A 12,396-nucleotide genomic window follows, 5' to 3' on the forward strand; every position below is an offset into this window, starting at 1 on the left:
ATTTTGAGCAGCCCATGTTTTTTTTTCTCTTCAAAGAAGGCAGCAAAGCATGTGGTCCCTACAACAATTATTGCCGATACGATCGTGGCTAAGAAACTGAACCACTTGGGTCCGTGACAAGTCTAGGAGAGAGCCATGAGCTGCTGTCCTTGGTTCAGTAGGCGATCGAAAGGATAGGTTGGGGGTGGATCGGTTGGTTTGTTGAGGGGTTTTAGGTGTAACGGTGTGGCTAGTTGCTTGGGGGCAGTAGGGTCTTCTAAGATGGTTCAAGTGGTGCCTCTTGAGTTCGGTCTTGGTTCCAAAATAGCTGGTTAGGTGCTGGACACGTCCGCTTTTGGCTAGAATCGGTATAAACATTGCTTGGTGTCATTTCGGGTTTGGGGTAGGGAAGTTGCAATTTTCCAGCAACTTTCCAGCAGCTGTAAGAGGTTGGTATTGTGAGTTTAGGGGCTGGAATTGTTGGGTTTTAGGACTTTTAAGTGTTTGTAAGATATGGTAAAAAGTTGGGAAAGTTTTGGTTAAATTTCGGTTTGATTCAGGTTAAAACTGAGACCACGGTCCAAGTTTTAAAACGAATCGGTTAAGTTGTAAAATGAGCTCGAGTTTATGTATAGGAATACTCATAAATATGTTTTGGGATATTTTTAGGAGTTTGGTAAGCTTCGGATCAAAATAATGAATTTTTGAATTATCCGGGATTTAATCATTGCACGAAAAGTTAATTAAAAAATTAATTGAAACGCATAAATTTAAGCTTAATAAAATTATGAGAAATTATATTTAAGCTCAAATAATTATTCGAAGTCTAAGTTTTTAATTTGGGAATTTTATGCTAAGGTTTGATTTAATTCGGGATTAAAACGCATTAATATGTTATAGTTAAAGATTAATTTAAAAGTCATCGATTTACGCCAAATAAAAATATGGAAAAATTCATGTAGGCTTAAATAATTATTTGAGACATATTAGAGTCAATGGAATTAAGAAAATGTCAAAAACGTGAAATTGTACGTCTAGGGGCAAAATGGAAATTTTTGGGTTTCTATGGGCAAAATGGTCATTTTGCACCTGGGGTGAGATGATGGTCCTGGCAGCGCCCTGAGCACAAATTTACAATATTTTAAATGTTTATGCATCATGATCACGATTTTAAGATTTTATGAAGATATACGTCGCATGCTTGGATTTAAGAAAAATTGCATTTATTCATGATTTTTATAAGTGATGGAAATGGTAATATTTTGAATGATGGAAATTAGTTGTGGCTATCGAAGTATATGTAAATGTTTAAGACGTATATGTAAATTCTGATGATGATGATGAGGCCTAGGCACAGTGGATGGGTAATCCTGTCACTAATGTCCGACAGCCGCCGGGTACCGCGGTTCTATGTATGATGGATCAATCGTAAATGATGTACGATAGTCACCTCTAATGAACTGAATTCACCAATGATAAATGATGAAAGATGAATGATGAACGATGAATAATGAACGATGAATGATAAATGATGAATGAAGAACGATGAATGATGAACGATAAATGATAAAAGATGAATGATGATTAACGATGAGCTGTTTTGACACGTCATGATTTTACACGACACGTTCATGTTACATTTTTAAAGTTCATGTAAGGTATGTCGAGTATGATATTTTTCACTGCTGTGTGCTATGTATATGTACTTGTTATTCCTGATACAGGCGTGTTGAGTCTTTAGACTTACTAGACGTTTGTGATGCAGGTGAGCTAAATGCTGAGGAGACTGGAGGTGCCGAACCCTGAGTAGGCAGATTTGGTGGGGTGACACGACCCGAGGACCACATATTTTTCGCATTACGATTTATGAGATTGAGAGGAGAGGAATATTTTCATACGTTGATGAATTTAAGATTTTTACTCGTTTATATTTACGTATGCTTTTGGATGAGTTTGATTAATTTAAACTGCACTATTTTTACGGTAAGATAATTACGATTATTTTAAACGTTGTTTCGAAAATGCGAGCTTTAAAAAAAATTTATTTCCGCACTTTTAAAACGAGCAGACGTTACAAGAATACTTCTCATTGACCTATATATTTTTTATCTAGTTGCTACCAATGATGTTAAACTTTGATGTTTTGGTAGCAATTTCTTTCTTTCTTTCCTGTTTTTGAAGATGACTTAGTATTCTGTTCTGTGAGTTTTCTTGATTAGAAGATAAATCGATTATTCATTTTCTTATGTCTGGATTTATTATTTTTCGTTTTTTGAATTATTCTATATTTTATGAACATGTATATTGTAAATATGTTCAGATCTACCGAGAAAAAATTATATCGTTGCTTCCAGATTTCTGATTTTTTTTTTTTTGGATTCGATAAATATGTATATGGTTAATATATTCAGATCTACCGAAAAAAAAAAAGCTATATCATCATTGATTTATAATTTTTCGGATTTCGGAAACAAAAACCAGATCCAGAAAATTTCATCTTTTTCTTTTTTTTTAGGATCTAGACCGCGATCATTCGTGGAGTTGGGATCTACTAATATTTAAGGGTGTCCATTCGGGTAGGTTGGGTCAGGTTGAGCAATAGTACTATTCAAAAATTGTTAAACCCGAACCCATGTCAACACGAATACTCTCAACCCGAACCTGAACCCGGATCAACCTATATAACCTGATTTTGAATTTTTTATAATTTTTTTAAATTAAAATTAAATAAAATTCAAAAAAATTCATACTAATATTTTAATTTAAACACATAATAATAAAATCTCCTTCATATATATGATTTCAATTTGAAATTGTAATTGTAAAAAAATAAAGTATATTTACTAAATCAAACAACCAATTGTTTAGAAAATAAAAAGTGTTCAAAATAAATATTAAATTATGAAAATTTATGATATAAATATATAATAAATATTTTTTCAGACATACAATATATAAAAATGCAGACAATATTTATTAGTTATATTTTTTAAAAAAAATAAAATTTTCGTGTCAACCCAACCCGATCATTTTTTTCGGGTCAGTTATTGGGTCCAATCCGATCTGATCCGAACCCGAAAACTTCAAACTCAAACCTCATTTTTTCCGGTTGAACCGTGTCAGGTTGGTAGGTCATGTCTGATTTTGATATCCCTGAATATTCGGACCTTTATTCCGATTTTTGGGTAAAATTCTTAATACATAAATTTTAAGATTTGCCCATATATCTAACTAGTCCGCCCCTGCAAGCGAATAACAAAATACGTATTTTACAAACTCTGACTTGAACTTTTACCACAAAGTCCGGGTTCGTTGTTATATTCTTTCGATATTACTATAATTTTACCAAAGTCCAACTTTTGTGCAAACTCATAATTAACAGAATGGCTAATTTAAAAATTAATGGCGTGCCCATGTACCTGGTGGTCCTAATTATTATGAGAATTGGGGGGAAAAAATCCAATGTGGCTGCCACTTATTAATTCAGATACAGTGAAATTATGATTGCCAACCTGCACTGTGTCTTTTGATTTTGAGATACTGTCAATTTATGCTAAAATTTGTGCAACTTATATTATCCTTACCACACTGCACACATGAGACTTTGTGCATAAAAGTTGCACCGTCATCACCATCTGATTACGATTACATAAACCTCATTCGAATAATATGTCGCGATATTAATAATTAGATCGATTGTAGCATCATGGGTTGGTTTTTATCGGCAGGCGACCTAGTTTAGTTCAGAGTGGATCATCAACATATATGTAGTCGTACATTCTTTTGTTTATACTAATATGAATCTTTTGTTTATACTAATATGAAAACCAGATGAACCACATGAGAATTCAACAAACTTGGAATAACTAACATTGGATGTAAAGGAATATGTCTCTTCCTATGAAAGGAACTACTCCTAAGCCATGTCTCCCACCAAATAAACCTGCAATATCTGAACCTATCTGACTTTTTTTTTCCAGTTTGTTTTGATCTCAGTTGCTTTTGCTTTAATCGCAGACTAAAGTAAAGCAGACAAATAGTATATACTATATCTATAATATATATATATATATATATATATATATGGACACATAGATACATACAAAAGGGAAGAAACCAAGAAAACAACTTTTCAGTAAAAATCATTAGCATCAAACAGAGCACAAGGCACTCTTGCAGAAATGAAATAATGATGATGCTGTAATTTTCCTATCACGTTAGCAATGAGTATTCTCAATTCTCTCTTCATTTAAAGCTAAAAGGTGAAAAGGGGTTTGATTATTTTGACCATAACTAATCTCACCTTTGTCAAGAGTCCTTTTTTTTCTAATCTAACAAATAAAGAATTAATCAACAAAATGAAGCCAGGATATTTCTGTTACATTTCTTGAATGGTTTCATACTGTAGCCGCATCCTGCAATGAAACTATTTGTTCATTAGTATGAAAGAATGTCGTATTTGTGAAGTTTGAAGCATATGAATGTGATGGTACCTGGTAAATGTAGGGCTAAAAACACGAACTTCATATGAAACGTAAGAACTAAGAAGTTGTGTTGAGTAAGTAGCGTTGACATCGGGTGAAGTTAGTCGTTAAGATTGTAAATATGTACATCTGATCAGAAGACGAGAATGAAAATTAGACTGATCCAAAGGGAATTGCTAAGAAATGTGGACCGAAATAGAGAGGGGACTCACTTTTATCGGTTAATGGGCAAAGCCACCAAGAGATGTCCCCATCTTGAGTTCATGATAGCCATTATATCCTGCAAATGGGGACCGATGAAACATAAGAGATGAGACAACTCAATGCAACACTTGACAATATCCCTTTCATGACTGCCAATTTGAAATGGTACCATAAGGGATTTTTAGCATGGCATACACACGTATATGAAGGTCAATATGTAATAGAGGACAGAAAACGCGATGTCAAAGTCTATATGATGGTGAATTAAGAAGTAAGACAAAGGAGATCATGTACCTTTATAAGAAGTTCTTCAAAAAAAGCAGAGTTCAGTGTAACCATGTGAGTATGGAAACAGTTGCTCCGCCTCGATTCTAGAGCTCGAATAGCTCATACTTTTCCTCAACCGATTGGGGACAGACTCCACTTCCGCGCAAAACACGCTGGAAACCGGCCTATGATCTGAAAACCTGGATTCTCCACGAACGTATGATAATTGTTGAAGGCCAGTGCCATACCACAAAATTCGGTCACACCTGCAGGTTTGAAAGAATCAAGAGCAAACCTTAACTTAGCAGAGGATATGTAATTTGATATCAGAATAATACATCAAGAATAAATAATTTTGTTTTTAATTATTCGAGAATTTAGGTCATGACTGCAGAAAACAAGTATCAGTCATAGATTATTACCATGCAGGCGTCCTTCGTTTCTCTTTGGGGTGCATATCATCACCTGCATATCTGTCTGAATTATGAGAATACTTGTACGTTGGTGGGAAATATATCTTCCCTTCCCTCCACCCATCAAATACTCGACCTCGTCTCTGCTCAATCCGAAGCTGTAATGGAAAAAAAACAGGAAAGCAATTTTCATTCAGTATTACCAAAGAAGCAAACAAAATATAACCAAGTATTTTCAAGAACTGAACAGCTAAATCCTCAGAAAACATAAGAAGATATCATACTTGATCTTTCTCTAATAATGCTCTCCAGTTTTGCATTTCAACAAGTGCTTTGGCTGATCGGTATGGCAGTGCAATTCGATAGTTTAGATCTCCGATCCAAATAATTCGACTACAGCAAAAAGAGATTAAACAACAATAGTTAGACAAAAGATATGAACAAGAATTTTTAATTAACTCTTATTACGACAACAGAAAAAAATAATTCATCTGCAGGTTTGTTGTTAATAATGGGTTAAGAGAAAGAATTCACTTCACCAAAAGGAGAAATGAGGGGGTTTTCATCGAAGCCGGAGAATCTTACTCGTGTTCAAGGATTGTCTCTGGTGATTTCTCCTCGTTGATACCATTAACTCGTGGGAATCTCGTTTTCCTTAGGATCTCCACAACATCAGCATTTCTTCGAAGCTCGTCTCCTTCCTTCTGACCAGACGTCAAGTGACTGCACACAAAGCAAAGGCTGGTCTGATGCAGCAACATGCTCACGGAAATGGATCCCTGCAATAAAAAATGGTACAGCCTCTAAGTCTATTTGTTCAAGAAATGCCCAAATCCAATCTGATCGACTGTAAGCTAAATTATTACCTTATTACCAAGATATCCCATCAATCCTCTACCAACACAAGAAACCTTTATATTCCGAACATGTTCCCGCAGCTCGTTTCGAACCCAAACCGTGAGGAAAACACCAACCATTTGCTTGCTTACCGCTAAACAGTATCTTGCATGTCCAGGCATTGTGTACGGATCTTCCCCCTGTGCATAAGTGCTGTATGACATTGGTGAATGCAGCACTGTACTCGGTGATTCCCCAGGCAAATAATCCTCATCCGACCCCCATCTTGAAAAATCACTTGTCCTCTGACCCCAAGAATAGTCACTTGGCCTACGACTTGAAGAATAGTCGCTCGGTCGATGACCAGAGGAGTAGTCGCTCGGCCTCTGGCTAGAAGAAGAATCACTTGGCCTGTAACCCCATCTCGTACTTGGCTCAAAGTCACTAGTCCGATGACCAAAAATTACTCGGTCACACACACTAAACCTCCTGTCCAGCCGAGGTTGTGGGGTTGACATATCGTTCTCCATTCTCCAGCCTTGTGGCGTCTGGAAGGATCTACGAGGAAAGAAAGTCGAGGCTTTATGTCTGGTAGAACCTTCAAAATCTGCATTCCACTCGGCAACGGGATCAGGGATAGGTGATGGTGTATAGCACACATTGCCTCCACAAGCACCAGGAGCATTGTTTAGTGTTCTTTTTATAAGGGCAAGCCACTTTTTGGCAGGACCATTGTCCTCAGCGACGAGAATGTTACTAGCATTCAGAGGGACTATTTCTTGAAAACTACAACGCAGAAAGAACAACAAATTTCGGATCAAGAACACGGTAAATTTGGTTATTTGTCATTATTGGATCCAAAGTTCGAATCATACCCAAGTACATATATGTCAGCCGGAGGTGCCGAATGTAGCCAATCATCTAAGTTCATATTGCTCGGTGGTGATTTTCCTGCCACGTTCCAGGTAGATGCGAAGACACTGAACCAAGAACCAATTTAAGAACCACAACTAAGAGCAAAAGGAAATAAAATGAATAAGTTGATTAATATAAGCAAACCTATAGTTCTGAATATTTATAATCTGAGGATGATCAAGATAGCCTCTCCCTCGCCTGGATCGAGAACGTGAACGAGAAAAGGAACGCTCTATATTTTTGGTTGAGTTTTCTGCAGAACCAACACAGATAATCTCTTCAAAACCAGTCTCATCAACCAAGAGAAAGGTATAATGTATGAAAACATGATATCTAATATATAAAATAGTATGAACGTAATTTATAGTTATAGACAAATCTTTGAACACACTTGCAATTTTCAAACTTTTGGAAGTGTAAACTCAAAGTTAGAAATATGACACTACTGACCAGTTCTAGTTTTCTTGATTGAAGATGGTTCCCTTTCAGAAAAGCTGTTCCTCGACTCCGCATCCCCGCCTAAAGAGAATTATTATGAACACTCAGTTTTCTCAAAATTAAGCAGCAATTTACAATTTCAATTTTGCATTGTTTTTTTAACATAATTTTGCATACAAATATTCGAGAAAGAAAAATTAAGACAGTTAACAAAAGGTCCTTGAAGTTGGAATTTCACCACATTCAAATTATTTTTTTCTTTCCTTTCTTTTCAACAAGCAGCGTCGGAGCTTGAATTTACTTGATTATGATGAAGAATAAAAAGAAAGCATATAAAAGCCAGAGAGCAATTGTATCTTCCCATAGGATTTCTCAACAGCCGATACCATGTTGAAAACATTAAAAAATAAATTTCAAGGCACAAAAAATGACAAAATGACAAGAAGGAAGAAGAGATAATCAGAAAACTACAAAACAAATATCGAAAACTCAACCACAAATCCAAATTATTGCTAACCACATGGAAATCATACACTCTTATTCAAGAAAATTGTGTACACACCTCCATGAACCGCTCCATCAGCTTCATAGTCCTCGTTTTTGCATTTGATATTGAACCATTTTCTGATCAGTTTCCTTGACCATGAGAGCTTCAAAATACCCAACAAAAATCATTTCAGCATACAAAAAGAAAAATTTTTGAAATTACATTTCAAAATAAAATATGGAAAGAACCTTGCTTTTCTTGGTATTTTCATCTTTCATTGTGCCTCCTATTACTTCATACGGCACTCTCTACACACTTATGCCTTCCCCCTCTCCCAAAAATCTGATCTTTTGCCCCAAAATCAACTCCAAAGAAAGAGAAACCGAAAATCAAAAACACCAATAAGAAGATTCCTTTAAAATTCACAAGTTTTTATGTATCTTCATTAGCTTCCTCGCTTCAATCCCCATGCAAAAACGAAAATTTGCAAATGGGCCTCACCAAATTTTTTTAAAAAAATCATTCGAACTTCAGCAACCAAGTTTTTCAACATCTCACCCTGAACCCCATCAATCAAGATTCAATCTTTCTTTATGAAATACCTCGGTACTAAACACACAAACGGCCTACACGCACAATACTTGACAATAGGAGGAAGATATAGTAGACTGGGAGTCCAAATTCATCGACACAAATGCGAATGACACAAGAAAACGAGAGGAGAACCAACTTAAGAACAAGACAATGCAAGTATCAAGGAGAGAGATAAAGAAGGAATTCCGAGGGGGGCCTTCCCTTTTTCACCCTTTTTAACAGTGCTCAGCCTCGTTCTCAGTGGCAAAATAATTACAGCAATGCATCGAATTTGAGCAGAATAAAGTGAGCCATCACAGCACCCTCCCACTCTCTATCTCTCTCTCTCTCACACACACACCCACATGTGTACGCGCGCGTGTGTGTGTGTGCGCGCGGCTAGCTTTTTTGAACAGAAGCCATGGCCACCAGTCCCAGCATGACGGAAGAGATAACAGTCATGTCTTTTTACACACATAGGTGACCTATTATGACCAAAATCTTGGCTTAGTCAAACAAATGCATTGAATAAAATCGCTTCATTATTAATTTATTTCAATAAAAATTCAATTTTTTTCAAAAAATTGAAAAACCAAACTTAAAGATCAAATTTTATTCAGCTGGCGAGGATTAAAGGAATTGGTCAGCAAATTGTAGACTGTCAAGGGAGAGCGAAAATTGTTTTTTTTTCCCAAAAAAAATTATTATTTAAAAGTTGGCATTGGTCTTGCAAACAAAGTTAAAGCATGCAAAAGCAAATAAAGATAAAGTTTACTCCAATTCAGAAATAGTTGCAAATTACATTTGATATGATCTGATTTGAATATCGGTTGGCTTATTTCATTAAAAAAATTATTAAAAAATAAGTTGTACTTTGCTTTATACAATATTTCTCGCTTTCTTGGGCTGTGGTGATTGTTGTCTGTGAATTGGAATTTTGGAATGTCTGGAGATTTGTATTGTCAATTATTTGCGTATAAAGTATGATTCTTTACATGTAGGATTTATTTTTTGTGTATTAGTTATTGAAATATGCATTATTATCATGTAAAAAGATCCATATCAAACTTATAAGTAAGATAAAATTAAATCAAAGTTGTATAAATTTATATCAAGAATATACATATATATATATATAATGGACACATACATGTGTGCATACTTATGTGAGCACCGATAATGGGTGATATACATATTGGATGTTGTACATCTACCGTGCATAAATGTGTACAATATATGTCCACACACACACATATATATTATATATATATGACAAAAATTTGTGTGAGACGGTCTCACAGGTAATATTTTGTGAGACGGATATCTTATTTGGGTCATCCATGAAAAATATTATTTTTTATGCTAAGAATATTACCTTTTGTTGTGAATAATGGTATGGTTGACTCATCTCACAGATAAAGATTCATGAGATCGTCTCATAAGAGACATACTCTATATATGTGTGTGAATTTTTCACAACGTATACTTTGTGTCAGCACATAAAGGAAAATGAGTGTGTGTTATTTCTCATTCAATGCTACTTTGTTGGAATGCTTAATTTGTTTCCTTGATCATGCTCATCACAAATTTAGCAATTTTTAATGGATAAATACCAACAATTTTGATAGATTCAAAATCCGCAAAGTCTATATATTATTTATCGAAATCGATACCCCCAAAAAAATTAAAGAGTTCACAAAATCAATTAAATAAATAAAATAATTATCTAAAAACAAGAAACCAATTGCAAAAACTTGATCATTATAACATTATTTTAGAATTGTGGTGAAGTAATTTTCGTTTTTTTTTTTTTTGGTCGAATATAATTGAATTCAAGAATAGTTCGAAAACGAGATACAAATCAAGAATCTCAACAAGACTTGGCAAAATTCTTGTTAAGATAACCACGAAGCTGGTGGATAGGATGGATTTAATTTGAGAGGGACTAACAATTAATGCGTATTGTAATTAATTGTGAGGAATGTTTTTTTTTTTTTTTTTTGTTTGAAGAATTTGAGGCTGAAAATAGGGTTCTTTAATTTATAGGGAGGGGCAAATGTATCAAGAGAGGGAGATGTGGTCCTTCCTTTTTCCATGCATTAGTTCCCATCACAAGCTGCCAATTTTGTGGGGGCTGTGGCCATTGCATTGACTCGTGAATCTTGTGGATTTGATTTCCCTTACTAGGAATATATATTAATTATTTGTTAATTTTTTGATCTATATATATATATATATATATATACATATATCGTTTTTAATGGAGAAATATTGACGAGGTTGGTGTTCATTATTTATATTAGTAAAAGATGCATACGTGTTGCATGTGTTATTATTATTTTTAGTTTGATCAAATAATAATAAGCAATTAACACGAAATTATTTTCAATTTTGAAGCGTTGTTCGATTTAAAAGAGAAGTTTTTTTTAAAATTTTTTTAATGTAAAATATGTAATTACTTGATGAGGTTTTTAGTAGGATAAGAAAGGTAATTATGGAATTAAATATTTTGGTGTACTATAAGCTAATTACCCTAAGGGTCTCAAATAATATAGTATAGATGGTATATATTACTGATCATATGCACGCGTTGCACACTTATATAATCGTTTTTATGTTTAATATTTTTTAGTGGAAATTTTTTATTTTTATTGTTCCTTGTTTTATGATAACTCTCGGTTTCTTTTGTTTTTTCCTTAATATTTTTTTCAAATTATTCAGGATAGTTATCTAAAAATATTTATTTAATTAATTATAAAAATTTGTAACCAGTTTAATTTCATTTTTGTTGGATAAGTTATCAGGTAAATAATTAGTAAATTGATTAAAAATAATGGTGATAATTGTAATTTTGAATTGGCCTTATCAAAATAATTATTCTAAGATATTTTTCTTTATAATATATTATGAGTAGGTCTTTCGTAAGACGATCTCACGAATCTTTATCTGTGAGACGAGTCAACCCTACCGATACTCACAATAAAAAGTAATACTCTTACCATAAAAAATAATATTTTATCATGGATGACCAAAATAAGAGATCTGTCTCACAAAATATGACCTGTGAGATCGTTTCACACAAGTTTTTGCCATATATTATTGATTATTAAAGTAAAATCAAACGAGAATATGGGAACGGGAACATTAATATCTTGAGCAATCTCTATTTAATTGAGAAGAAGTATTATTATATCATATTATAAAAAGAATTGTAACTTAGAGTAAATATGAAAACAATAAGTTTGCCAACTAGGGGGGCAGATCCTCCCCCGCCCATGCCGGAGAATACGCAACCATCCGGCTGCCTCGCGGCTCAATACTTCAAACTATGCTCCACAAGAAAAGCATCAAAACCCCGAAAACAATAAAGAAAAAGCACAAAACTTTATTTTACAAAATCTAATCTTGATTGACTGATCTTTGATAAATCCACAATAGTATATGCCACATTCAAAACAAAGATTTGGTTAGTTAGTGCTTTTGGCGTCTATATTCATCATTATTTATGGCGAAGAGATAATGATTAAAATTAAATTCAATGAAATAAAATAATTTGAAGGTACATTTATAAAATTATATAAAGAATCTGTCACCTACATTACGTCATCTTTTATTTTCAAAATTATCCTTACATCAGCATTTTGACAAAAATTTGTGGGAGACGATCTCACGGATCTGTAATAATTATAGATCGTCTAGGGAGCAGCGTAGTTCCCTTATATATTTTAAAGAGTGTAAATCACAGTCTCACAAATCTATATTTATTAGACAGGTCGACCCATTTATACATATCATGAAA

General features: G+C 34.0%; 1 protein-coding gene across 2 annotated transcripts; it reads right to left on the reverse strand.

The window, feature by feature from the left end:
- Positions 1 to 4,090: 4,090 nt before the first annotated feature.
- Positions 4,091 to 8,980, reverse strand: LOC142543437 (type IV inositol polyphosphate 5-phosphatase 7). Of its 2 annotated transcripts, XM_075650689.1 has the most exons (13): positions 8,273 to 8,978; positions 8,100 to 8,187; positions 7,550 to 7,618; positions 7,244 to 7,352; positions 7,060 to 7,164; positions 6,214 to 6,970; positions 5,933 to 6,126; positions 5,632 to 5,740; positions 5,357 to 5,505; positions 4,962 to 5,200; positions 4,676 to 4,743; positions 4,473 to 4,592; positions 4,091 to 4,394 (listed from the first exon to the last, which is right to left on the reverse strand). In XM_075650689.1, exons 1-10 carry the CDS (start codon positions 8,300 to 8,302, stop codon positions 4,978 to 4,980), a joined length of 1,833 nt encoding a protein of 610 aa, XP_075506804.1. In that variant the 5' UTR covers positions 8,303 to 8,978; the 3' UTR covers positions 4,091 to 4,394; positions 4,473 to 4,592; positions 4,676 to 4,743; positions 4,962 to 4,977. The 2 variants fall into 2 exon arrangements, with proteins under 2 accessions (XP_075506804.1, XP_075506805.1); XM_075650690.1 differs by lacking the exon at positions 7,550 to 7,618 and having other exon boundaries at positions 8,273 to 8,980.
- Positions 8,981 to 12,396: the final 3,416 nt, after the last annotated feature.

Source organism: Primulina tabacum, chromosome 4 (assembly GCF_025594145.1).
Source record: "Primulina tabacum isolate GXHZ01 chromosome 4, ASM2559414v2, whole genome shotgun sequence".
In the NCBI taxonomy this organism is placed as follows: Eukaryota; Viridiplantae; Streptophyta; class Magnoliopsida; order Lamiales; family Gesneriaceae; genus Primulina; species Primulina tabacum.